The sequence below is a fragment of the Ovis canadensis genome, chromosome 7, assembly GCF_042477335.2.
Source record: "Ovis canadensis isolate MfBH-ARS-UI-01 breed Bighorn chromosome 7, ARS-UI_OviCan_v2, whole genome shotgun sequence".
Taxonomy (NCBI): domain Eukaryota; kingdom Metazoa; phylum Chordata; class Mammalia; order Artiodactyla; family Bovidae; genus Ovis; species Ovis canadensis.
The window spans coordinates 112,567,161-112,595,159 of NC_091251.1; the positions used below are offsets into that span (position 1 = coordinate 112,567,161).

Here is a 27,999-nt window from a genome sequence, read left to right on the forward strand (position 1 = left end):
ACGTCTCACGGGGCAGACACCCTTCAGGTTCTGAAGGAGGGGTGGGTATTTGAGCATTCAATATTTATTAACAACAGCAGGTGATTTACAATAATGATAAAAATACTTAATAGCTAATGTCTACAGGGCTTCCCTTGCGGCTCAGCTGGTAAAGAATCCACCTGCAATGCAGGAGACCTGGATTCAGTCCCTGGGTTGGGAAGATCCCCTGGAGAAGGGAATGGCGACCCACTCCAGTGTTCTGGCCTGGAGACTTCTATGGACTCTATAGTCCATGGGGTCGCGAAGAGTTGGATACGACTGAGCAACTTGAACCCCCACTTTCACTCTTCCCAGCAATAGTGCAAATATGCCAAACTCTTTCACTGGGTTAGAATTTGGAGGAAGAAAGGGCTAAGCATCACTATGAATTAGAATGCATAAATCTGATTACAAAAAATAATCAAAACCACCTGCATCTTACTGTTGCATAGGACTGAAATGGTAAGTGTCAAGACAGATTTTGATTTATGTAGCTAAACTAGAAACGCTAGTCCTGACCAACCTATTTTTAAAGCAACCCTTTTCTTTCTCATGAAAGCAAATGTATTCTTACAGCGTGCGTGGGGGTTAAGAGGATTATCCCTCCAAGGGAAATGGACAAACTGAGGCTTGAGAAAGGAATCGGAGGGGGAACAGAAGGCATATTTCTAATTTGAAATCCAAGACTCTGGAGGAATAAGCTTCCAGATAATCAGGTTTGACAGGTGAGTCAGGGGACGTGTCTGGCCGCTGAGCATCTCCTATTTATCACATTAATTCGAGAAGTGCTTATCCCTGTCGGAACCCTCGGGGCCGAGCAGCCATCGAGTCCCTCAGTCACAGGGTGCAGGGGTTCTGAAAAGCCACCGTGAAACCAACTGAACCGACAGCTGACGTGGGCAGGTGAGAGCGGGCCCTGAAACCTGGCCTAGGTTCTGTGTCCATGGGGAACATGATGTCCTGGAGCTGAATTTCCTCCCACCTAGATGCCCAAGAGAAAATGCTGCTTTGGACCTCTGATACGTCTGCAAAGCGCCGCTTGAAGAACTGTTCTGATCCCCACCTCCAGGGTCTTTATCCGAGTCCCCGCTTAGGACCACCATCTGGGTGGGGTGTGGAAGGGGGCTGCTGATAGAGAGCCCAGGCCGCGGGGCCAGGAGCCAGGGCCCCTGACCTCAGGAAGCAGAATGCAAGCTCCGCACCCCCAGAGGATTCCTGCCCCCATACCTATCATTTCCTGAAGCCCACAGAGAAATTCTGCCAGAAGCAGGACAGCGGGTCCAGCCAGCTCACACTGCCTGCAGCTGACGCCTTTCCAGTCCTCTCCTCGCTCACGACACCTGTGGTCAGCTTCACACAGACCTCCGACAGGGACCTAGTTCAACACTTGAAGTTCATCAGGCAAAGGAATCTCAGAGCCCGTAGCACTGTTAAGCAAAAGGCAGTAAACTCCGGCCGGGCCGTGTTCGGTCACCTGCATTTGCACAAGCAGGGTCCCTGACTGCCTGGCGTGTTTTTACACTCCAGCGGCCCTCTCGACTCTTCTGGTGGCGGAACCTGAGCCGCTGTGGTGTGAACGATGCCCACCTTCCCTCTCCCCTCCCATCCTCACAGCGCGTAGACGGGGAATAGGTCTCAGATGCAACCCTGCTGACTTGGTGCATCACAGCCCACGAACAACTGTGCTACTGACGTGCGAAAAAGAACAAAAACCCCTCTCCCGAAGAGCCACGAGCGGGCCCAGGTCCAAGAGTCCGCGCGGGGTCCAGGCTGCCCTCCGCCTCCAGCCCTGGCGCGCTCGGGGCCCCGTCCCATCTGCCCCGGGCAGCCTCGCAGGCACCCGCCCGGCGCTGCTCTGGGAAGAGCCCGAGTGCGCAGGATTTACCCACTGCCCGGAGCTCTCTGTCTTCCCTCGGTCCTGAATTGACTCAGGGCTACCTGTTGGCAGAGTTCACTCAGCTTCCGGTGCTTCGAAGCTGTGCCCCTTCCCCAACAATGAAATTAAAAAGAGAAACAACGCAGCTTCACTTCTCAAAGGCCCCGCGCACTGAAAGGTGATCTGAACATCTAAACATTCCGTCAGACAGCTGGGCTTGAAACCTCCCATCCCTAACAGGAGAAGGATGCCTGTTTCTCAAGACGAGGCTTGAGCGCTGATGACGGGTGGCCGGCGACCTCCTCGCACCGGTCCCTGCGCTCTGAGAGCCTCGCGGGCGCGGGCCTGAGCAGCCGGTGAGGGAGGGGAGGAGGCACAGGGCCCCGCTGTCCCTGCAGCCTCAGTCAGGCACATGTTCTCGGATTCCTTAAAACACACGGGCCATTTCCCCTCCACGCCCACCCCTCAAGCCCGTTCGGGACAATCCCCATCTCCGCTGGAGATGGTCCTGCCTCTGATTTGGGGGGTGGGCTCCTCACACGGGGCTGTCAAGGGTCTCCCTCCCGCATTCTGGCGCCTGGAGGGCTGCCCTCTCCCCTCGAGTTGGCGGCCTCAGGGGCCACTGCGGTGTCATCCGCCTCCCGCCCGCCGCGAGGCCTGCTGCCTGTGGGCTCTGCGGATCAGTAACTTTGGGGGCTGTTCTCTAGCTACTTTCCTTGCTCCCTGTGTGAAAAGGAGACTGAGACAGCCAAGTACATCCGGACAAGCCAACCCCCCAGTCCCAAGACGAGCCACGACTCCCAGTGACTTTCAGAGTACCAAGCACAGCTCAGCCCTGATGGGACGTGCTTTCCTCTTGCAAGGCGGGGTCCTCTCCAGGGAAAGCGTCGGGAAGGACCCCGGAGGCAGGGGCATGCGCGGCGGCCAGCGTGCGCCGGGGTGTCGGCGGGGCGCTCAGCAGGCATGCGGGGGGCCGGCTGCGGCGGGAGGCAGTACCTTCGGGAGGACTACACGGGGAGGCTCCCCACCTGCCCCAACCCCGCCGCTGCACAGTCCTGAGCCCCCGACTCTGCACCGAAGCGCCCGGCCCTGGGGAAAGCGGCTCGCGGACTCGGCCAGGGAGAAGGCTCCCGGCTTGGGCTGCGGTCTCGCTCCCGGACGCACACGCCCGGCGTCAGCCCGAGGGCCGCATTACTGACGCGTCCACCTCCTGAACTGCCATTCAGCCTCGTCTAGAGAAAGACATCCTAGAACTAAGTGAACTGCGGCAGCGTCCAGTGTTTGTCGCTCAGTCGTGTCCGACCCTTTGCGACCCCGTGGGCTGTAGCCTCTGTCGTGGGATTCTCCAAACAGGAACCCTGGGGTGGATTGACGTGCCCTCCTCCAGGTCATCTTTCTAACCCAGGGATGGAACCTGAGACCCCCACGTTGCGTGTAGATTCTTTACCATCTGAGCCCCCAGGGAAGCCCAAACTATTTTTTAAAGAGAATTAATTTTAATTAAAAAAGCAATAACGTTTACACTTCAGCTGCCACCCCTCAAAGGCAGTGGGGCCATCATTAGAGGGACCTTTTCATATATAGATTAAAAAGTGACTTTTTTCTGTTAGGCAGAGGCAGAAGGTAAAGTCAGTCACCACCTCACTGACTGGTCACTTCCTGATCCTGACGGATGTTTTTAAATGTCAGAAAACGCAACGTCAATCATAAGATGCTCACCAGCTCGGCCTTGTCTCTCACTTTGCTTCACCTGAGCGGTGTGTGTTTTACTTAGAATCATTCTCTTCTCTGGGCTCCTAAAGAGAGCAGCACTTTCCCCAGAATCGGTGAAATGAAATGAAGCTGGGGACACAAGCTGGCACATTCTCGGAGAGAACACCCACCCAGCTCTCCCTCCAGAATGACGACCGCTGGGGTGGGTGCACGGGGTGCCCGGGCGCCTCAGCTCAGGAGGGCGGGCACCGTGGGGGCGGCCTGGCGGCTACCTTCCAGGCCAGCTCTCCCCGCCTGGCCGGTCACTGCCCTCTGGGAGCCACAGGGGCTGGTAGAGGCTTAAAGTCAGGACCAGCTCCTGGTAAGCCACAAAGGCGTCTGTGAACAGCGTGCTCAAGTCGCTTCAGCCGTGTCCGACTCTGCGACCCCACGGACTGTAGCCCGCCAGGCTCCTCTGTCCAGGCAGGAATACTGGAGTGGTCCGCCATTTCCTCTCCAGGGCATCTTCCTGACCCAGAGATCAAATCGGCGTCTCTCGGGTCTCCTGCATTACGACTAGCGGCACCTGGGGAGCCCGGGTGTGTGAGCAGAATAGCAAGCAAATTTAGCTCCTCACAGGTGAGGAGTCCAAGGCCAGGAAGGTTAAATGGGTTGCACGGGCCCCTCTGCAGAACTGCCTGCTGAACCCAGGTTCCCCTGGCCTTCCAGAGACTGCGGGCTGTTTTTATCAAAAAGGTTAAGACCTCTGTATGAATACGTCAAGCCTCATTTTACCGTATGGAAAGGGAATCGCTTTTTCCACGCAGCAAAAAGAGTTGAACCAGAAAGGAATTTTGAGATTCAACTAGTTCCCTCTACCCCAAATCTACAGATGACCCTCGCTGGGAAGCCTAGATGTCTCACACTTTGGATCAGTCGCCGCGGGGCTGCTGACACCCCCACCGCACGCCTTCCCTTGGGCATTTTTCCTGCAATGCCTCCGCCTGTAGTCCTTCCCAGACAAGCGCTGCCTCCTCCGTATTTAAACCCAAGCTGCAGGCGGGAGCGTTAGAATCTCGCGAGAGCTGGGCCCCGCGAGGAGTGAGCAAGCGGGTGGCAGCTTAGGGTCCAGGCCATCCGAACACTCCCAGGACTCAACAGCCACAACACACACGGCGCGGTGGAGGGTAGCGTGATTCTGGAGACCCTGGGGAAAGTTAATAGATCGGTGAACTACTTACTAACTGAAAAAAGGGAGGGAAAACCATGAAAGTATACTTCTGGAGAGTTGCCTTGGAACAACAAATCAAACCAAAAATTAAAACCAAGAAACAAACATTTGAAAACTCAAAATTAAGGCTAAGAAAGCAAATGGAATTCTCATAACCTTCCAACTGTAAGTCTGGTTGTCTGGGATCAGATTTCAATTCAAGAGTGACATATGTTTTTCCACTAACAATGATTTTTTTTTTTTTAAGCAAAGGAAGGCCAACTGGGCATTCCCCTCCGTGTTTAAATGTTCCCTCAGCATGTGAAAGCTGACCAATGCATGGACTGGTTTGTTTCCAGGGCAGGAAATTCCAAAGGGAAGGGAAAAATAACCAAACAAGCAATTTTCAGATCTTTCCACACATTAAGCCTCTTCATGATTCCAACAGTTGTAGGGTTGGGCTAGTGATCAATCCTGTGAAGTCAAAGGATTGGGGGTGGGGTGGGATTCATGAAGCTTCAGGTCTAGGCTCTCTGTTCTAGGGGAAAGAGCTGGCATTCAAATTTACTATAATTTTAATCAAGAAATTCTGCCTTTACTAGGCACGTGCACGTGCGGCATGTTTCCCTTCTCTAGCCGAATGCTGTGTTTGTGGCTGGGAGGCAACACCTGGTGACCGGCGAGGGGCTCCCTGAGGACGGAAGGTGACTCAGAGCTTTGTGAAAAATAAACAACTGAGCACTGCCTGGTGCATAATATGTTTAGCAGAAAGCCCAGGGGGTGCATGCTGCCCTGCCCATTTGCTAATTAATCTGATATCAGGTGTCCCACCAGAAAGGTGGACCTCAGTCCTCAGAGGTTTAAAGGGACACAGGGCTTCTTGGGATGCAAGGAGGTAAATACCGGTGGGTGTGGAGGTAGGTGGCTTTGTTATGCAAACGAGAAGGGGAGGGGTGGTGGGAACATCTAACCTCATTCTGGAACAGTTTTTCTTGTCATTGTTCAGCTGCTCAGTCTGTCTGACTCTGCGACCCTGTGGACTGCAGCCTGCCAGGCTTGTCTGTCCATGGGCTTTTCCTGCTGACAATACTGGAGGGGGCTGCCATTTCCTCCTCCAGGGGATCGTCGCCACCCAGGGATCAAACCCACATCTCTTGCACTGGCAGGTGAATTCTCTACAGCTGAGCCACCTGGCTCAGTAAGATTCCGTTTTAAGAACCCCAGCCTCAAGCTGGGCAAAAAATGTAAAAAACTTCTCTGGAAAAAACAAAACAGAAAAATAACCAAAGTTGGCAACTGCTCCTAGTCACTGTACTAAGGGAGAATGTCTATTTTAAGAAGTAGATTAAAAACAGCGTAAGCAGTTTAAAAACATTATCTTCATCCTCCATTTTGTAAAAGTGGGATTGTCATCGAGGCTGAGTTCAGAACAGCTACTACGCAGATAAGTAAGGTCAGAGTGTTTCTTGGTTTAAATGATTTATTTTAGACGATAGTCTCCTTTCTGTGTGTGTGTGTGTGCACGCGTGAGTGAGTCTCACACAGCAGGTCGCCATCAGAAATATGAGCACATTAGGGAGAGTACTTTATATGCTGAGCTTTTGTTCAGCATATAACTGAGCGTTCGGACCAAAGATGAGCCCTTATAAATCAGGGATACAGAGATTAAATTTTCTGGCTGTGTTGCAGGTAAAGTGAGCATTAAATAAATGAGTGGAAGAACAAGGGTGGATCTCCCGGTGAGACCCACATTTAGGGGCCATTTAAGGACTTTATCAACCAGTGTCTCATTTTAATACAGGGATCTTTTTTTTTTTTTAATTGACAGGACCCAAAACAGACTTTCAAATGTTCCTATTATTTCAAAGCAAGATCATATTAAAACACGGTTCAATTTCCCTGCCTAGATTCATGCCGCAAGCCCTACATTTTCTTTCCCTGCCAATGGAAAGCAATTCAGAGTCTTACAACCACTGGCACTGGAGTCCTGAGAAGGTATTTCACGCACGTGCACACTCTTGAGCCCCAGCTCAGGCCTCCTGAATCGTAAACTCTGGGGGTCGGACCCAGGGAGCCTGCAGTCTTCAAAGCTCTCTGTGTGACTGTAACACAGCATAAGCTCTGAGAACCACGTATTTAAAAGGCAGATGACCGATATCTTTACAATACGACCTTGATTATGACTTACTTGTTGAATTCATTTCTAAATCGAAAACTGGAAATAATTAGGAATGTTCTAATTTGTCGTTTTTAAGAAAATAGGATCTTTATGCATTGATATCAACTCCAGGAAATCACAGGAGTGCTCAAGAGCCAGAGGCAGTGTTCTAGAAAAGCTTCCATTGATTCTGCTCAAGACAGGTTTCCTCTGCTTTTCCGAGGGGAGGGCGGAGCTCAGCAACACTGTCTCCTGCCCCAGGCAGCATCTGGGTTTTCAGACTAGCAAGATTTCCTGTCAGTTGGATTTGATGGAGTTTGCTACCCAGCTTATCAGTTAGGAAGATTATCAGAAAATAGAACATCAGGCAAATGAAGCAGGTTTAAGAAAGGAAAAAACCAAACATAAACCATGTTTCCACAGAGAGGGTTCCTGGCGGGGCCCCGGGTCACTGACTGAGCGTGCAGCCGGGGGCCACACGAAGGTTTCGGTTTTGGGGTGAGAAGGAAGATGAGGAGACAGAAACAGGTGGAGAGGAGACTCGGTTCTTGGAAGAGAAGAAGAGGAGGAGGAGTCTGACACTAAGAGTGAAAGAGAAAAAAAAGGAAAAAGGCAAAAAAACTTTAGAAACACAAAGAAAAAATAAACTAGCTTTTAATATACTCACATAAGCTGCAAAGAAAATGAGGTCATGTAATACTCAATCATTCCTCTACTTGACAACAGAATACAAGTGCTTTTCGAAGAAAACAAATTTGCTGTTTTTCCACTGGTTATTATCTGTTCTGCAACAACACCATGGAATAAAAATAACTCAGATTTACCTGGGCACAGATTCAGCAGTATGGTCCATTGAAAATAACACGTCTTTAACCTACAGTATCTGCAACATTCTAGAGGGAAAGAAACTCTTCACTTTTCAATTGGAAAGGATTAGAACTTGACTTTTCCTTGATTTGTTTTTTTATGAGAAGCACTTATATAAAATTTACTTGAAAACTAAGGTTTTCCTAGGTGCAGCTATTGAGGGGCAACCACGGGCCAGGTCCCAGCATGGCAGCAATGGAGTGTCAGTGCGGGGGCTGGGCCACAGTTGGGTGTGGGGGCTGGGCTGGCTGTCACCTCCTGTCTTCAGCTGGAGAGACACACCACAGGAGGGAGGACCACCACGGCGACAGCTGAAAACTTTCCTGGACAAAGTGGGGCAAACTTTCAAGGTGGAAGAATCATTTTACTTCGGATAGGTGTCTGGCAATATCCACCAATGACTAAAGATAAATCCCCTTACTCCACATCCTGTTTTGAAGGCAAAAGGAAGAAAAAAAAAATTTTTTTTTCATCCTCTATTTAAGGAACTAACTTATTCCAAAGAAAAAACAATGACTCATAGTTCCAGAGTTGAAAGACTGTCCTTCCATTGGAGTCTCTTTTGATGGCTAGGAACCTACTGGACGGTAGAGGTGGGGGTGGGGAGAGAAGGGGACTGAGAGGCGGTATTAGGAGGGAAAGCGGATTCTTCACTGGTGGTTCTCACTCTGCCACACCTGCCTAATGAAACCGACGTCCGCCCTCTGGCTGCAGTGGGCGTGGCTGGCCCGAGGCTTCTAGACTCGGGCTCCCCTCGAGTGATGGCTCAGATCCGCATCTGGGCAATTGCAGGGGTGGAGACAGTCCTCCCGGCGAGTTACCCACCTTTCAAAACGAACACCGCCGAGCCTGTACTTCACCATGCCCCCAGATGTGTGATGAGGGTACCTTGGCTAGACTTTTAAAGAACTCTTATCTGTTTGACACATACATTGAAATTTTAACAGGCAAAATATGATATGAGATCTGCCTCAGAATACCTTACAGAAACTAAGTGTTGGACAGCAGAGATAAGGGAAAAAAAGGGGGGGGACTGTTGGGGGCTAGTGGCAGGCACACGGGGACTCATGGCACTAGTATCTCTATTTTGGTGTATTTGAAGCTTTTCCACAATAGAAAATTTAAAAATAAATAAATAAAAGGGAAATAAAATTTTAGCTCTAGAAAACAAAAAGGACAATCCAAGCGGGGCTGTGGCTCCGAGAAGGGGTCTCCTGCGCCGCAGTGACGGGGTGGGCGGTGTGATCGCGGAGGTCGCCTCCGGGCCGGGCATGCGCCTTCACCCGCTGTGCTCCTGGCAGAGGCTTGGGTCCTTCAGGGCATTTAGAAAATCCACTGATTGTGGAGCTGAAATAAAGCCCCAGGACACTCTCCGCTGACGAAGGCAGGGGGGCTGGGGGACGCGTGAAGGGGCCCCACGGGGCCGAGCAGCCCAGACACAGTCGGCTGTTTTCAAGTCAAGGGATGTGGGAAATAAGATCTAAGCTTATTTGCATGGAAGGGAAAACCAAAAGCTAATAAAACCGGTTATCTTCAGGAAAAGGCGAGGGAGAAGGGCAGGGAGGAAGCAGGGCCATCCCTACGGAACCTTCGGAATCAGAGCTTAAGCTAAATCCGTGGGTCGTTCGGGAGACAGGGGTCCACACAGATGCGCCAATAGGCACTGCTGTCCTCCTGGAACTGCCCACGGGCTCAGCTGAACAACACTGCCCTTTATTCATCAAGACGGAGGCACCTTTTCCATTCACAGGAGAGTCTGTTGGGTTTTTTTAAGTCTCTTGGGTTTAAAAGATTGTCTCAGAATGTTCTGCCATCATTTACGACCAGTCTGGCGCTGATAAGGTCTGCTAACATGGCCTTCCATTCTTCCGGCTCCCTAGCCTCCTGGTAAGTACTGGTGGTGGTAAAACCAACGACTTGGGGCTCCCGGGCAGGGTGGGCGAGAAGCGCCTTGGAGGGGCTCGTGTGGCAAGTACAACCACAACGCCACAGTGACACGGCCACTGGCCGGCACCTGGGAGCCTGTGCCCCAGCAGTGTGGGCCCCGCCCCGGCTCAGGATTCAGGGACAGCGGTGCCCACTGCGGACAAGGGCGGCCACCCCCGCTGGGCACGAGATGCACCTCACCGGGACGCTGTGGCACCTGAGGCTTCCTCTGCGGAGGGAGCCTCCTGAGGGCTCGGGGCAGGGGGGACGCTCCTGGGGCAACGGGGAGAATGAACCCCAAGGGCCTCGCTCATTTTCTCCTGCCTGTTTGCACTGTGATGTAGACGAAAGTTTGGGGACCTCGGGGCAAATGAAGACCCCGACCAGCTGGAAGGACAGGGGGTCTGACTTCATACCAGGGTCCTCGCAGGGTCCTGGGCGGGGAGGAGGCCCCGGGCGGGTGAGCATCACCTCCCTGTCTTCTCTCCCCGGAGGTCAGAGCCTCGCCTTGTGGGGGCTAAGAGCCTGAGCTTCCCTTTTCTGCAGCGAGGGGTCACGCACGTCCCTCCAGTGGGACTGGACCGTGAGCAGAGCCCAGCTCAGGGTCGGCCTGGTTCACATCTAAGCCTGCCAGTGGCTGGCCCTCAGCCCGGGGCCCAGGCCGCTGCAGGGCCAAGCCCCTGTGGCCCTCCCAGCCTGCACCTGGAGCGGAGGCTGGTAAAAGGCATTGACTGAAATCCGCGCTGCTCAGCGCTCTCCTGACGGGGGAGCCCCAGGGCCCTGTGGTCGGGCTTCCTGCGCCGACTTGAGGTCTGGAAAAGGGGGCCTAGCCGGGCAAGGTGGGCAGCTGGGAGAACAGCTCGGGCGAGGACTGCACCCGGCTCCCGTCCCCGGGGAGAGGCTCTCCAGGGTGACCCCCCGCGCTGGGCTCAGGGCTGCTCTCCGGCTCTTCGGAGGGACTGGGTCAGGACCCGGGGCCGCTGGGGGCGCCCGGAGGTGGACTGAGCCACACAGAGGCCCAGGCGGGTGGCGGGGAGGCAGCAAACCCGCTCCCCACGACACCCGGGGTCTGCCTCAGGCTCACAGCTGGGCACATCTCAGTAGTCCAGGGGTCCGCTGAGTCCTCCAGACGGCCCCCTGAGATGTCGGTATTTCTATCAAAAATTACTTGTCTGCACTTCTGGAGATGACAGTGGTATCTCTACCTGGCCTATACTTAGGCAACTGTGGAAACACAGATGTGAACTGACGTGCTAGTATCTGCAGAGAGGCAGGAAGTGCGGCAGGCCTCCTCTCGGGGTCAGTAGACTCGGAGGCTCAGAACCCACTGCCCCCTCACAGGGGTCCTTTGCGGGGTGGGTGTGGGTTCGTGGGTGCCACGGATAAGACACCGAAACCTTGACTTCAGCAAGTCTGAAACCTACAGAGAGACAAAGAAACACAAAAGCCGAGGGGCGCCTGCAGGGGATGGGAAGAGTCTAATTTTAGTTTCGAATTTTTGGCTCCAAGAGCAAGGGGAAAAACAGAAAGATTTCAAAGAATTGCGTTGGCAAGGAACAGGACGGCCGCACTGTGAACACAGGCTTGAAAAAGACCCTGGGGAAAAGGCCCGTCAGGCGGCAGATGAGCCAGTTTCCCTGGGGGTGCCTTCCCACCCTGGGCCCGGGGGTCTTCACCCCACGGGGCTCGGGGCCGGGCCCCACCCCGCTCCAGTTAACACCGTTTCAGCCCCGCTGCCCGTTCAGTCTCACCTGTCTCGGGATCGCTGAAGTCTGGCAAAGTAATTGTATTAAGCTGTCGTCTGTCAGCGATGGTTCTATCTAAGAGGCTGCTCCCACGTCCAGAATCACTGCAAAACACAGCTGCAAAGGTCAGTCATTGGAAGGTGGGCGGGGGAAGGGACGAGCAGCACCTGATCCCCACGCCCGAATTGCGTTTCTGAGGTTCTTCGGCACCTCCTCACCTGTCACCGCGCATCCAGCTTTCCCTGGGCCGGCTTCCTTTCAGCATCCGTATCCCCAGCGCAGCTCAAGCCGCGCCTGCGGGCCTGAGCTAGTGCGGGAAATGAAACGCGGAGCCAGGGTCTCCCCCGCCGACGGGGGCTCACCGCTGGGCACCCGCGCTGGGCGCCAGGCTCGCCGGGGCCATGAGCGCGCCATCCTCCCGCTGCCTTCGGGAACCCGCACTCAGTACCTATGCTTCCAGCCGGTGGCGGCCCAGAAACACCACCCGGGGCATCTCGATAAACCGCTGAGGCCCGGGTCCTGCCCGCCCCAACAGATCAGAAGTGCTGGCGTTCAAAGCTCCCCCTTGGTTCCAAGGCGGAGCCGAATTCAAGAACCACTGGGCCCTACTTTTCAAAGGCTATCACAGCCACGGCCTCATTTGGGTCCTGAGAACAAGCCTTTATCATCAATAATTCGGTCGAGGCCTCTGACTAATGAACAAGGGAGAAGCTGTGTGAGGCTGCACACGGGACGGGGGGCTGGCAGAGAGCCCCCAGCCAGCGCTCCTGAGCAGGAGGCAGCCTCAGGGAGGGCACCTCGGGTCCTGCCAACAGCCTCCCAGCTGGCGCCAGCAGCCTCCCAGCTGGCGCCCCCAACCAGCGTCCCGCACCGAGCCTCGCAGGCTGCTCCTGCAAAACGGGACTGGCCACCCCTCAGGTGAGTCACGGGGAGACCGCACAGGCCACTCACAGCCCTTAGCTCACACTGCTCCCCCTCTAACTGCAGAAGCCTGCAAGCAAAAACAATGAAAACCGCCTTCTTCTTTTTCCTCCATCAAGATACTCTATCAAAGATGCATATTTGTCTCTTAAGGTTTGAGTCTAATGCTTTTCTTTCAGTCCTTTTTTTTTTTCTTTTTAAATCTGGGGGCTCTACGGATAATTTTTTTAGTTGTTGTTGTCAAGAAATTCAACTTCGACAATAAAGGGACACGATTTCCTTCCTCTCTGCAGCTGTTGCTAAAAGTGGTACCAACAAGATTTGCTATGAAACTTAATATGGTTTGCAGGCTGTAATTTCCATGTCCAGTGAGGTAGTCGGAGAAATCCACAGGAAACAGAAGGAAACTTGCTTCAGTACTGTTTGTCAGCCTATACTTATGACATCACTGGATACATGTTTTCTGGAAACTATTCTATCAGTTATTTCCATGTCTGAGAAAAATAAATGTCTCTGAGCTGAAGACAGCATGAAAGTCTGTGCAGACAGGCATTAATCACATCACCAACTGAATGTTTCTGGCATTGTTCTGTTCAGGCATGTATTTTTAATATAAATATTACAAAAATACTATAAAAATTTGGCAAAGAGTTAATCATCTGAATGTTGCTATAGGTCCCCCACCTAGGAGTTTTGGGAAGATATGATCTCAAAATATAGTGATAGTTTTCATCACCTTGGGGATTCCAGGACACAGTGAGGTGCTGGAATTGCAAAGGAAGGAGGTGCCTAGGTTTTCAGTGAACTGGACCGTGGTAAGAGGATGGGAACTGTCTGTCCCAGGCTTCCCCCTGCACCAAGTTTCAGAGCACAGGGCTGGCTGCTGCGTGCTGCGTTGCATCCTGGAACCCAGCCAGCCCAGGAGTCTGGGTTCCTTCCTACATCTGTCCCTACTGGTAGGTCACTCTGAGCAAGGCCACTTCCTGTGTGCTTCAGGGACTTCCCTGGGAGATGAGGAAGATTGTCTTCCAACGTACGCACAAGTCAGGCTGAACTGAGGTCATGCAGACACAGCATTCAGAAGAGTGACAACTCCTGGGCACACACCTCAGGGGTCCTTATAAGTACCGTGCCTGCAAATGTCACATGACGGCAGGTTTGAGGAAGCCGAGTTAAGGACCTCCAACCCCAGGTGTTAGAAACCCCAACTAAGACAAAATCTTGACTTACAAAGATCACTCAGTAAGCTGTTGACCTGTTTCTCTCCCACCAGCTGAGAAACTACGTACGGTTGTATCCCTTCCTTTATCTCCACCGTATATAGGCAAGAGTAACTCGTCTGAACGGAGACGGAGACGCTTTTGTCTCCACCCTGACTTAATGACTAAGAATCCCGCTGGATGCTTTAAGCAGGTTCAGTTCTTGGCTTGCATGCTGCAGACTCTGCCTTCACCGTGACCCACAGGAGGAGGGAGAAGGGGCCGGGGAGGCCTGGCTGGCCCTCGAGGCGGCTTAGCGCTCTCACTCTGGCCTGTCCCCCCGCGAGCCCTCCTCTCTCTGGGACACGTGTGCTTGGGCTCCTCTGCAGACCACCTCCCCCGATGGCCCCGCCACCTCAGCTCCTCTCTGGCTCGCCCTTAGGTGCCAGGACCCCCTCCCAAGGAGGCTGGCAGAAAGGAAGGGAAAACCATTCCCCACAACAGTGTCAGCAGAGGGTTTAGGGAAAGGAAACCGGAAGGAGCCTCAAATCCACTGCCCATGAGCTGCAGGGACCCACACGTGGAGATGGACGTGTCCGGGAGCTCCTGCGCCCCTAAGTCAGGACTGAAAGTCCAGAGTAAACTCTCCTGATGGTTGAGCTGTTCTGGAAACCGGAAACTTCTCTAACTGCAAGAGGAAAGCTGGCGGGGGGCTGGGAGTCGGATACTAGAGTTCATCACCGCTTTGTCGCTTCCTGGCTCTGAGATAGTGCCAGGTACATGATGAATACTGGATGTAACAGGGGGCCTTGGAGCGGAAGCTGGAGCATTTCCCAGGCGTCTTCAGGCAGGACCACACAAACAAGGCAAGCTCCCTTTGCTTCCGAACTCAGCCTTCTCATCGGTAAAAAGGGTCCGACAGAATGCAACAGCTGCCCATTTTCTGGGGCTGCTCTGAGAAGGCACGAGAGCGCCCTGTGCGGAAAGAAAAGCTCCTCCGAGATACGGGGGCTGCCAGCGTCAAGAAGAGGCGGCGAGGACACACAGAAGAACCACCAAAAAAGATCTTCACGACCCAGAAAACCGCGATGATGTGATCCCTCCTAGAGCCAGACATCCTGGAGTGCGAAGTCAAGTGGGCCTTAGGAAGCATCACTACGAACAAAGCTAGTGGAGGTGAAGGAATTCCAGCTGACCTATTTCAAATCCTGAAAGACGATGCTGTGAAAGTGCTGCACTCAATATGCTTGGAAAACTCAGCAGTGGCCACAGGACTGGAAAAGGTCAGTTTTCACTCCAATCCCAAAGAAAAGAAATGCCAAGGAATGTTCTAACTACTGCACAATTGCACTCATCTCACACGCTAGTAATGTTCAAAATTCTCCAAGCCAGGCTTCAGCAATACGTGACCCGTGAACTTTCAGTTGTTCAAGCTGGTTTTACAAAAGGCAGAGGAACCAGAGATCAAATTGCCAACATCCGTTGGATCATTGTTTTTCAATGAGAGTTCCAGAAAAACATCTTCTTTATTGACTATGCCAAAGCCTTTGACTGTGCGGATCACAATAAACTGTGTAAAATTCTGAAAGAGATGGGAATACCAGACCATCTTACCCACCTCCTGAGAAATCTGTATGCAGGTCAAGAAGCAACGGTTAGAACCAGATATGGAACAACAGACTGGTTCCAAATAGGAAAAGGAGTATGTCAAGGCTGTATATTGTCACCGAGCTTATTTAACTTATATGCAGAGTACATCATGAGAAACGCTGGGCTAGATGAAGCACAAGCAGAATCAAGATTGCTGGGAGAAATAGCAATAACCTCAGATATGGACATGACACTACACTTATGGCAGAAAGCAAAGAAGAACTAAAAAGCCTCTCGATGAAAGTGAAAGTGGAGACTGAAAAAGTTGGCTTAAAACTCAACGTTCAGAAAACGAAGATCATGGCATCTGGTCCCATCACTTCACGGCAAATAGATGGGGAAACAATGGAAACAGTGACAGACTTTATTTTAGGAGCTTCAAAATCACTGCAGATGGTGACTGCAGCCATGAAATTAAAAGACGCTTGCTTCTTGGAAGAAAGGCTATGAGAAACCTAGGTAGCATATTAAAAAGCAGAGACACTAATTTTCTAACAAAGGTCCATCTAGTCAAAGCAATGGTTTTTCCAGTAGTCATGTATGGATGTGAGAGCTGGACTATAAAGAAAGCTGAGTGCCAAAGAATTGATACTTTTGAACTGTGGTGTTGGAGAAGGCTCTTGAGAGTCCCTTGGACAGCAAGGAGATCCAATCAGTCCATCCTAAAGAAATCAGTCCTGAATATTCATTGGAAGGACTGATGCTGAAGGTGAAACTCCAATCATTTGGCCACCTGATAAGAACTGACAAATTTGAAAAAACCCTGATGCTGGGAAAGATTGAAGGTGGGAGGAGAAGGGGATGACAGAGGATGTGATGGCTAGATGGCATCACTGACTCAATGGACATGAGTTTGAGTGAACTCCGGGCTGTGGTGAAGGACAGGGGGGCCTGGCGTGCTGCAGGCCACGGTGTCGCAAGGAGTCGGACACGACTGAGCGACTGAGCTGGTTAGCGTGAAATGGGGTTTCCTGTTCCCAGCTGAGGTTACAGCAAAGAACTTGTCCTTTTTTCCTTTCAACACTTATGTGCTATGCATTAATGTGATTGAAATGGGACTTAGGAAGAAAAAGTTTCCTTCCAATCATGTGACTACATGATGGATGGTCCAAGTGGTGGCGACAAGAGGGAGAAGAGTGGTTAATAATAAGAAACCAAAGGCAAAGAAGCTGGCTGTCGACTGAGAGAGGGGCATAGGCGATGGGGAGGGCCTGGATGTTCAGCAGACCGGGGTCTGAATCAAAGATGTACCAGTTGTTTAGCTGAGAAAACTAGGGCAAGATCTGTAACCTCACGCAGCTTCACTTTTGTTTATAAAGTGGAATGAACAGCAGCCGTCTGGCAAGGCTGAGACATGGCTTGAGAGGAACGTATAAACAGCCTGGCCCGGCAGCAGAGAGACGGGGAAGTGCTTCCACGCGGGGAGGCTGCTGGACCGTCTAGTGAGGCTCTGGCCGAAGTCACTCGGTCTTGAGTGGCCAGGTCAACACTTGCGAGAACAACCGGAGCTGTGCGCTTCCCCGAGAGAGGAGGCAGACCATGAGGCGGGTTTCTGTCCCAAAGGCAAGCGCAACCTTGCAGGCCTCAGGAAGTCCACCCAGGTTTCTGCAGTGACCGGCACTCTGCCACGCGCACGCCCAGGAGAACGCCCTGCACCCTGCGCTCACGGGAGATGTGGCCTGAGCTGGCGGTGTGGCTCTCCCTCAAGCCAAAGTTAACAGGAGGGGCAGGTTGCAGAGAACACTCAGCGAGGTCCGGCCGCAGTCTGGCCCTGCGATGCCCCAGGGTTGTCCTCTGTGCCCTTGTGTTCCCTGCTCTGGAGGCCCGTGCCAGCCCCCAGGGGGGTTTGTAGGGGTGGGAGCAGGGGGGAGACCCTGAGGGTGAGAAGAGACCTCCCCACGAGGCATCCGAGACACAAGGGGCGCCTGAGCCCCAAGTCAGCGAGGCCCTCCTGCAGCCGGAAGCCAGCCTCCTGCAGCCGGAAGCCAGCCTCCTGCAGCCGGAAGCCAGCCTCCTGCAGCCGGAAGCCAGCCTCCTGCAGCCGGAAGCCAGCCTCCTGCAGCCAGGGGGCTTTCTGCTTCCCAGGCAGGGCTGCCTCTCACCCACCTGCTCATGCGCCTCTGGCCTTTTCTAGAACCCTGTGTGACCCGACTGGGGGCTGCCGGGCCCAGAGCTGCCCTGATCTGGGGACCGTGGGGCGCTGCCCTCCCAAGCCCTCCCCTGCCCGGCCCCGTACTGTGCCCCCTTTGTGCCAGGGCTGCGTCCTCCGACGGCGCGGGGAGGGCCACAGGAGAAGCGCTTTATTTCTATCCCAGAGAAAATACAGTTAGAAGAGCAACAGGAAGACCTGTCGCCCCTCCCCCAAGGCACCTCTCCCCCCAGGCACCCCTCCCCCGAAGCACCCCTCCCCCGAGGCAACCCACCCCACCCCCCACCCCGCCCCATCCTCCCTGCCCCGCAGCCAGGCTCCACCCTCCGCCAGAAGATCCTCTGGGAGACGGAGGAAGCATGCACACAGCCCAGGCATTTGGTGAAGTATTTTTAAAGAGCTTTCCGATTCTGCTATTTTTTTTTTCTCCTCACATTCAATATTCTTGGTTGCTACGTGGGAGGAAATGTGGGGAGGTGGGAGAGGTGTGGAGAACAGAGGGGAAATTGGCAACATGGGAGCTGATGGATTTCTTTCCTCATTTCTCGGGGGCACAGACAAAGGCATGAGCTCCAGCGGGAAGCAGCCAGCTCCACAGTGCCGCCTCCGGCCCGGCTCGTGGCAAAGACCCTCCCCACGGCCCGAATCCTACTGCTGCAGGGAGACCGGGAGACAGGGAGCGGGGCTCTGGGGACAGAAATGCGGGCGTTTCCCACTGCTGCCTACAGACTGAGAAGGCAGCCTTCTCCAAACATCAGGATGATGTTTAGCTCCAGAACACAGCCACAGAAGGAGGAGGCCCATCTCCGGGGGTCTTCCCACTGAGGGGAGACGGCTGGGGTGGCCTCCCCGCCTGCGCCGGGGGCTCATGAGAGACGGCCCGGGCCAAGGCCTCTCCTCCTTCACCTTCTCAGCCCTGCTCTGCAGGGTCTAGACCTGACTAATGCTCCCCAGTTACCGACCAGCTCTTCGCTGTTCCTGTCACACCAGCGGCTGTGCGCTCCGCCCAGCCCTTCAGAGCACGAAGCTTAGCCCTGGCTCCCTTTTTCGCTCCCTTGGAGTCGCCCCAGACTCTCCTGATGTTGCCTGACCCCGGTCTCATCACTGTCCTTGTGGCAGCCCCGCCTAAGCCCACACACCCTCCCCCTGCCGGCCTCCCGGGGGCTGGGCCGGACCCCGAACACATCCGTGACTTACACATTTCAGACTCCTGACTCTTCAGAGTAGCAGGCAGGCTATCCATACGTCCTGCTGCGAACCTGAACATATTCTGAGTGTGTGAGTGGCTGTCTGAATTCACCTCAATCACCAGGTCCCCTTTTCCTAAATCACTTCTGTCACAGGTCTGGGCACACTTTGTAATCTAGACATTTGCTGGGAACAATGCCCAAGACTTGAATATGATGCTTTTCGGGGACGTACTGGGAGAGGACTGGTGGGCTGCCTAGCGGCCCTTCCCCACAGAATCTGCCTGTGCGGCGTGGGGCCTTGACTGACTGAGACTGGTCAGGCCGTCTCACAGCTCTGGGGGGCAGAGTTGCCCGGCGGAAAACCTACCAGTTTTGTCTGGTTGAGACACAATCAGTGTCTTTAGAGAAGGTAACCCCAAACAATATATTTAATTGTTTTATAGGATATTATTGTTTTTATATTTGCAAATTCATTCCAGCATATCTAGTTTTCAAATTCTTCTTTGAATCGGTCTTATTGCTCCCTTCATTAGTTAATGAGATAGATAAAACCTTTGATACATGCTTCCTGTGTATTTGAGTCATGATTTTAGCTGCTTGAAAATTACACTTTATCACCCCAATAGCAATTTCTACTCTCCCTGGTAGGATGCGGCCTGTTATCCACTCAGGTCTTTTAAATATTACTGTGAGAACACCATCTGGAATATATAACTGACTAGTCTATCCACAAATCGCTAGCAAGATGGTAAGACTCTTCAAAGGAATCATGTAAATGGCTGGTTGAGCGAAATCAGAAGGAGACCGATCGGAATTGAGCCTAGCAGGCCACCGTGGCGGCAAAAGCATAAGAAACCCATAACTTGGCGGATTCATCAAACGCTTTAACGTGCCCTTAAAGACGGACGTGAGGCTCCACCGCGCGGCCGGGGGTGCACGGGGCTGGAGAGCCCGTCCCGCCAGATGCCGGGCGCCGCGCGATGCCCGCACGCCGCGCGATGCCCGCACGCCGCGCGATGCCCGCACGCCGCGCGATGCCCGCACGCCGCGCGATGCCCGCACGCCGCGCGATGCCCGCACGCCGCGCGATGCCCGCACGCCGCGCGATGCCCGCACGCCGCGCGATGCCCGCACGCCGCGCGATGCCCGCACGCCGCGCGCCTGGCCTCTTACCTGGGGTTGGTCAGGTTGTAGCAGGATTTCCAGATCTGTAACATGTGCTTGCACGTGAGGAGCGCCTCGTCCGGGCCCCGGGAGAGGGACTCCAGCTTCACTTTGGAAAACAGCAGTCTGCGTGGGGAGACAGAGGGGAGGACACAGCTCAGGCCGGAGCCCGGCAGGACGGCTCGGGCGGCCGGGAGCTCTGGGAACCCTGCTGGGGGGGCACAGCGTCCGTTCGGGTTTTCCCTAAGGAACCGGAAGGGACTCTGGCCACCGTACAGGAGGGGGCGTCCGAAGGCTGGACCCGAGGGAAGCGCGGCAGCCGGGGACTCCAGAGCTCGCGGGGCAGGATCCGGCTTTGCCCGAGTCTCGGCCCCACGGCGACGTCGGCACAGTGCCGCCACGGGTGGTCAGGTGAAAAGCATCCGAGCGGCTGATTTCATTCAGGACACAGAGATTTTAGGAACAGGGCGCTTTTTAGAGCACAACCACCTTATCTGCAAAACCTCAAAAATCCATCAAAAGTGAATTTTGATTTATTTACAAAACTCCACGCGATGTGACTCGGTTGATATAAATATCTATCAGTGACGTTACGCAGTGATCCTCATTGCATGAAGGAGATGACAGCTTGCACCCAGGGCTCATGAAAAGCGGGGCCTGGGTGAGGCCTTCCCCTCTGGATCTGCTCCAGCCCTGCTCTGATGGGGCAAGGACTTCACCAAGTCACCACTGTGACTGCCTCTCCCTCTTCCTGGCCCTGCCCATGGCCCGTCCAGGCCGCCAGGGCACTCAGCGTGGCCCCTTCTCCCTTTCCCGACCTCTCAGAGCCCCTCTGCTCGCAGTCTGCTCACTCCCTCTGGCATCAGCTCCCTTGGTTCCCGGGCTCATTGCCGTTGTCCTTGTGAAGCCCCAGCCTGAGCCCAGCTTCCGTCCCGATGGCCGTGCTATCCTCTCACTTTCCCGGCTCTAAGAGATCGTACATAAAGAAATCGCATCTAAACGTCACTCCCACGCCCAGCTCAAGAAACTACAGTGGCTCCTGACCACCTGTAATGATGAGTCAGAATTCCTTATCGAGGCCTTGCAGACTGCCTGCAGGGCACCGTGTGTCACCAGCCCGTTTGGCGCCGTGTTTTCCACTGGGCTCTTTGCTCCTACCAGCCTAATTCACTGCAGAGAGTGTGCGTGTGAGCTCAGTCGCGTCTGTTGATGCACTGCAGCCTGCCAGGCTCCTCTCTCCATGGGATTTTTCAGGCAAGAATACTTGAGTGGGTTGCCATTTCCTCCTCCAAGAGATCTTTCCAACCCAGGGATTGAACTCATGTCTCCTCACTGCTGGTGGATTCTTTCACCGCTGAGCCACCTGGGAGGCCCCATGTAATTCTCCAGAGTCTGTTTTTTTATCATAACTCTGAGAGTATACGCCATGTTCTCAATCTTAACCTCTGCTAATCCACGTCTCTCCTTGATTCCTCCTAAATTCACCAAAACCCCATCTCATCACACAAGTCTCCCACGGATCCCACTTAATCACACCTTCATCTTTGCTCTGTGTGCGCCACAGGCGTGCAAAGTCACTTCAGTTGCGTCCGACTCTTTGCGACCCCGTGGACTGTAGCCCACCAGACTCCTCGGTCCATGGGATTCTCCAGGCCAGAGTCCCGCAGTGTGTTGCCATCTCTTCCTCCAGGGGATCTTCCCGACCCAGGGATCGAACCCGCGTCTCTTGCGTCTCCTGCAGTGGCAGCTGGGTTCTCTGCCACCAGCGCCACCTGGGAAGTTCTTGTGAGGCGGTGTTTGTTGTTAATAAAAGGAAGACGAAGACAGGGAGGAGCTCCTGCTTGTTGAAGTCTTCTGTGTGCCCCCGCTCGGCCCTTTACAGGTTGCCTTTGTAAGGACCCTTCTCAGTCGGTGGTGTTCATCTCCCTTCAACAAGAAAATCCCAGTATCTCTCTCTGGCCTTCCTTCCACAGTGCTTAGCACCGTAAGGTCAACAAGCTTCAAATCAGCATTTTCTCTCTAAACCACAGACGATAAAGAAAAATGTTTCTAGTGATTGAAGTTAGACTTATAGGAGAATTCCTCACTAGAGACCACTCATTTGAAGGCAGGTACTTCTGAGGTGGGCAGTCTCTTTTCCCCTATGAGCTGGAATAAGCTGGTCCTGAGAGGCGCCACCCGAGCTCGGGATGGCTCGGCACCATCCTCTCCCTCCCAGTGGAGTCCGAGCAGGTGCTGGCGGCCCCCCGGGGTCAGGGCTGTGGTCCCCTCAAGCCTGGGGCTGCAGAAGCCGGGGTGGGGGAAAGAACCACAGGCCAAGAAATGAGGGCAGCAGGGCCTAGCCTACCAGCGGCGGGCAGAGAGAGTGAGGCCAGATGGAGGTAGGGCTTGGCTTCGGCTCAAAAACACCTCAAGGAGTGACGTTCCTGGAGGCCTTTCCAGGACTGCTTGCAGGGAACGGCAGCTACTCAGGCTGTCTTCAGGGGTTTTTAAGGAGACAGATGTTGCCTCATGAGTGTCTTCATGAGTCTAGAAGGTAGTGGGAGTACTTTTTTCACCAGAAAGTATTAAAAGTGAAAGTGAAAATGTGAGTCACTCAGTCGTGTCTGACTCTCTGCAACCCCGTGGACTGTGGCCCACCAGGCTCCTTCGTCCATGGGGTTCTCCAGGCAAGAAGACTGGAGTGGTTGCCATTCCTTCCTCCAGGGGATCTTCCTGACCCAGGGATGGAACCCTGGTCTCCCGAGTTGCAGACAGATTCTTTACCACGTTTCCAGCAGAGTCTTCCAGCAAACATAGGTCACCTGGGAGGCGTGTTACCGAGGAAGCCGCCTGTCAGCTGTGGGGGAGCCCTGCTTGGACGCCAGAGACCTCACAGGTGATGGTTGGGCACCAAGCCAGTCGGGCCAATGGGCCACCCTGCCAGGACCACGGTGGGTTCTCAGAAGCCCCCGGGTCCTCTGACTGAGCCAGGCTTAAAGCGGGCCTGCCCACAGAGGCCAGGAGGTTGGGGGGTAGGTCTCCGCCCAGCAGGCAGCTCGGCTCTGAGAGCAGTTATCACGGCTCCTGTAACTGGACAAGACGCCAGAGCCTGTCTCTAGGCTGCAGCTTGGGAGAACAGTTCTGTGCAAGGCTTCCTGGCGGAAAAAGAACTTCTAATTAACATGAAATAACAGCTTTCAAACACTTGACTCAGGACATGGAGTTGAAAAGGTGTGGGCTGGATTTCAGAAAACCCGACGGGAAGAACAATAGTACAACTGCTGAGCCCGAGTGATGGGGAAGGCGCTGGACGAGCAGCGGAAGGGGAGCAGCGCGATGGAGAGGCTGGGGTGGCAGAGGGGCCGGGGCTGGGGCCTGGGCCGGGGCCAGGGCTGGGGCCAGAGGGGCTGGGGGACAGGGGGGCTGGGGCGGCAGAGGGGCTGGGGCCAGGGACAGGGGGCTGGGGATGGGGGGGCTGTGGGACAGGGGGCTGGGGACAGGGCTGGGGACAGAGGGGCTGGGGCAGCAGAGGGGCCAGGGACAGAGGGGCTGGGGGGGCAGAGGGGCCGGGGACAGGGCTTGGGGGTAGAGCCACTCGCCCACCGTCAGGCGTGTCCTGCATGATGGCAGACCTCCGGGACCCCTGAATCTGGCCCGCCCTTGAAGGCAGGCAGAAGTGGGGGGCAGAGGGCTGGCCTCAGAGCCCGGCCCTGGGCCTGGCTGGTGAGGCGGAGAACAAAGCCAGAAGAGACCCTGGGACGCCTGGCGCCCTTCCCGCCGAGCCCTACTCACGCATCTCAGGACTGTTGCAAACGCCTGGCTGGGGGCACGTTCCACTAGGACAGACTCGAAGATACACACAGCGACTGGCGTTCACGGGCCGCGGTTGATGTCCCAAGAGGCCACAGATCCCACGGATGGAGGAGACCCTGAGGCGGAAATCCCAAGACCGCCCACCCGCGGCTGTCTCAGCGCCCAGCTGTTGATGCGACGGAGGCGGCAGCCGGTGGACGGCTACACCCACCCCCGGTCCAACCACGGCCAAGTGAGGTGTTTCTCCAAGTGCAGTCAGACGTCAGGTGCTGGGAGAATGGCCTCTTCCTGTTCCCTGCAGCTGGCTCAAAGTCCATTAACCTAATTTTAAAACTCTTTGTTCAGAGACTCCTCGAATCCTTACAGGAAGTTAATGAAGACTGACGATGTTCCTGGAGCCCAAATCTGGCAGCTCGGGCAGTGCCCCTGAGGGCCTGGCTCCTGCCCATGTGCTCCACCTGCCAGGAGCACCCCCATCCTAGTCAGGGCAGCCTCCCTCCGCGGTCACCCTCCTCACGCCCCTGAGTCTGTGGGCAGGCTGTTCCTTCTGTCTGGAGCTACTTTTCTATCCGTTTCTGCTTTTAAAGCCTTCTCTACTTAGCTTTCAAGGTTCAGGTCAAACCTCCTTGCCCCCCAACCACTGAAGCCAGCCTTAAGTAAACAGAAGCTAAAACTCTCAAATGGAAATGCAATTCCAGAAAATACAAGAGCTCTCCGTTGTGGAATAATGAGCTATAAGCCAGGAAGCTTCTGCTTCCAAGACAAGTGAAATAATAACAGTAACCACAGTGGCTGCCAGACGCTGTAAACATGTAATCCGTGATTCTTGCAACATCTCTTCAAGTTAGGCCGAAAGCTAAGTCTTCTGCCCGAGTTCACACAGCTGGATCCTGGCAGAACAGAAATGTATGCCCAAACCCACTTGACTCCAAAGCGCAGGACAAGAAACAAGAGAAAGACTTAAAATATTCTAAACACACTACTGACACTAATGAAGATATGTAGCATTTTCTAATCCACTGTTAAATATTTAAAACCCTAAAATGTGCAAGTGATAAAGAATCCACCTACAATGCAGGAGACACAGAAGGCATGGGTTTGATCCCTGGGTCAGGAAGCTCCCTGGGAGCAGGAAATGGCAACCTACTCCTGTATTTTTGCCTGGAGAATCTCCTGGACAGAGGAGCCTGCCGGGCTACCTTCCATAGGCTCACAAAGAATCAGACAGGGCTGAGCACGCATATGGAGACAAAATCTGCAAAGATCTCCGTTAGATGCTGTGTGGAAGAGAAAGAGGCATAAAATACAGTTCCTTGCCCTCAGAGAATATACAGCCCAATCAGTAAAATAAAGACTTGCCACAAAGATGAGGTAAGGTTTCTGGCTTAGGCACAGATCGTGTGCGTGTGTGTCCGACTCTCTGTGACCCCCTCTCCAGGCTCCTCCATGGGTGGGATTCTCTATGCAGGGATTTTGGAGCGGGTTGCCATTTCCTTCTCCAGGGGATCTTCCCAACTCAGGAGGCCCTGAAATTTGGGCAGGGCTGCAGGGAAAGAGGAGTTGGGGCTGCTGAGGTGTTGTTCCTAGGATGCGTGATTCTGAATAAAATGATTACATTTGCTTTTTGTGACTTGCTTCTTCCCTCAAAAGTCAGGTGCATATAAAGCTCTAGACACTTGCCGGACACAGTTAATCAGGGTTTTACTTTTCATTAGAACTAATAGAAATAATATTTTACCCTATTTTTGGAATTTTTTTGAGAATCCCAGAGTAACTCTCAAAATAACTGCCTGGCTTAGTGTAGCGCTGAGAGAGAAGATGTGGGCCCCTGGTGAAGCTCTGGGGTCTGTGGCGTCGTGAGTTCTCATCAGGCACTTTGGGCAATGCACCAGGGCCCGGTTTAATCTCCAATTTCACCCCTAGGAAGATTTCCTCACTCCCTGGACACCCTACCTCGAGCACATCCCTCTGGTTTAGCTTTACCCTGGGCCCCACCCCCATGCGACCCAGACATGACCCCTCACAGGCCCTCCTACCTCTCTGCCTGTGTTCTCCACCCTCTTCCCAGGGACCCTCCCAACGACCGTGAAAGTCCCTCTGTCTGACGTTTCTGATCCGCCCCTCCCCACGCAGCAACTAGCTTCTTCCTCATCTCATTTGCATATTTCTTTTCATCTGTTTACTTATAAACATAGACAGCGTATTAAAAAGCCATCACTTTGCTGACAAAGATCCATATAGTCAAGGCTATGGCTTCTCCAGGAGTCATGTACGGATGTGAGAGTTCACCATAAAGATGGCTGAGCACCAAATGACTGATGCTTTTGAGCTGTGCTGTTGGGGAAGACTCCTGAGAGTCCCTTGGACTGCAAGGAGAGCAAACCAGTTCATCCTAAAGGAGATCAGTCCCGAATATTCACTGGAAGGACTGATGCTGAAGCTGAAGCTCCAATACTTTGGCCGCCTGACGTGAAGGAGTGACTCACTGGAAAAGACCCTGATGCTGGGAAAGACCGAGGCGGGGTGGGGGGGTGGGGCGACAGAGGATGAGATGGTTGGATGGCAGCATAGACTCAGTGGACATGAGTTAGAGTAAACTCCAGGAGACAGGAAAGAGAGAAGCCTGGCGTGCTGCAGTCCATGGGGTCACAAAGAGCTGGACACGACTGAGCGACGGAACGGCAGAGCTGTGCAGTTGTGAGCGTGCCTGATCATGTATCTGTTCATCTTTTTGTTAGTCATTTAAAAAGTGCCTAATAGGCCCTTGAGGCCACAAAGAGGAGTAAGACGCGGTATTCCTCCCCTCACCAAAAGCTCACGGTCTAGCGGTCTAGACACAGGATATGTGATAAACCCACAGAGATACTGACGAGGTTATCTGGCAGCGCCAAAGGAAGGAGGCAGGGTCCATGGAGGACAACCGAGGGGGCTTTTCTAGTTCGGGAGGGACGGGCTCTGGGGAGAGGCCTTCCAGGCAGGCAGAGGGACCACCTCAAGCCAAGGCAGGATCGTCCCCGTGTGCTCAAAGAATGGGGTCTGGAGTCTGGGATATAACGCTGGGACCTGAGAACACAACCAAAGAGGAGATATTGCTAAATTCTGAAATCTAGTATGCCTCACCAAGCTTTCTGATGAAGAGCTGTCGATGACAATAAATTAGGAACATTTAGAGAAACGCTGTAGTAACAAACTCCCTCCAATCTTACTTGACAGCATGGAAAATGCGCGCATTAATTGCATCAAGGAGGAAACACACATGTTAATAAACAAACCCTCACTAATCAGATCCGTAAACGCTGTCGTCAAGGCCGCTGACTCAGAAAGAACACCTCGGCAAGCCGGAACGTCTGGTATTTTCTGCTGATCTGTTTGCAGCGCTTGGGCTATGCCTGCCAGGGACCTGTCTTTGTTTAGCAGCTGAATGTCAGCCAGGATACAAAACAGCTGTGCAGAAAATGCCTGTGGTGTTTGCCCAAGTGGGGCAGTGGCCACGGGGACCTCGAACACCGCCCCCATCTCTCTTCCGGGGGCCTGAGCTGAGGGCTGGCGTGGACCGGCTGCAAAACACCCGTGGGGAGCGTCAGCGGGCGGAAGAGACCGCACAGGGGGCAGGGGTGGGAGGGGGCAGGTGCACTGAGACGCAGTGTGAGGTGGGGAAGATGGTTGGGCAGCCACGGAGCAGAAGGGGAGAGGAGCCGAGCGGGGCGCCCGGAGCACGTGGTGAGGCAGAGGAGGCGGAAACCCGATGCCGGGACGGAGTCTGAGAGCGCTGAGCAGGCCCCTCGCCGGTCACCGACCGGCCGTCATCAGACACCGCCGACCAGCCCTCCAACACCGGGGTGAGCGGCAGCCCTCAGGTTCCAGGCTGGCTTTGGTGAAGGAAATCCATCTTGACTCCTCCTCGCCCGAGTTTCTGACGGCCTGCTGGTCTCGGAGCCCTGGCTCTCCCACTGGATTCAGCAGGCTGATCCCGGGACAGGGTGTTCTCTGCAAAACATGGTCTCTGATCCGGGCTGAGTCACCGTCGACAGAGGGAGCGGGGCCGGGACTGGTCACCGGGCCACCTGGCCTGACGCATCTCCATGGGCTCAGCCACACCCAGGCGTGCCTGCAATGGTGGGCGTACAGCTGTGCAGGCCCGGGGCTGGCGCTCCCGGACCCCCGAGGACCCTCTGAGGACAGGCGGAAGGAGGAGGGTTTGGCACCAGTCACATGACGGCTCCCATAACCACTTGGGGAACAGATCACTCATGGAGATGGACCAACAAGCATCATCTGAACGAATGATCTGTCTGCTCAGCTTCCTTCATCATCTGGCTCACCTAACTGCCGTGTTGACAGCTGTTGGTCGACTCATTGGAAAAAGAAAACTATGTAGATAGATAGGTAACCCAGACCTGGGAAAGGCCTTGAGGGCCCTGCAGGGGACGCTTCGA

General features: G+C 54.1%; 1 protein-coding gene and 1 long non-coding RNA gene across 7 annotated transcripts in view; one reads left to right on the forward strand and one right to left on the reverse strand.

The window, feature by feature from the left end:
- The window catches only part of TTC7B (tetratricopeptide repeat domain 7B), a 270,410-nt gene that overhangs the window by 38,980 nt on the left and 203,431 nt on the right, over positions 1–27,999 (reverse strand). For 3 of the 6 annotated variants that reach the window (XM_069597264.1, XM_069597265.1, XM_069597266.1), the window contains 4 exons: positions 19,778–19,894; positions 11,502–11,599; positions 7,368–7,538; positions 4,831–4,881 (listed from right to left, as the gene is read on the reverse strand). In XM_069597264.1, coding sequence (XP_069453365.1) covers positions 4,831–4,881; positions 7,368–7,538; positions 11,502–11,599; positions 19,778–19,894 — 437 coding nt within the window. The remainder of the gene's footprint in view (positions 1–4,830; positions 4,882–7,367; positions 7,539–11,501; positions 11,600–19,777; positions 19,895–27,999) is intronic. The other 3 variants (XM_069597261.1, XM_069597260.1, XM_069597263.1) reach the window with 3 other exon arrangements.
- On the forward strand, positions 17,295–19,169 carry LOC138443968 (uncharacterized). The gene is made up of 2 exons (XR_011258388.1): positions 17,295–17,795; positions 17,972–19,169. It is a non-coding gene; the product is annotated as an uncharacterized lncRNA (long non-coding RNA).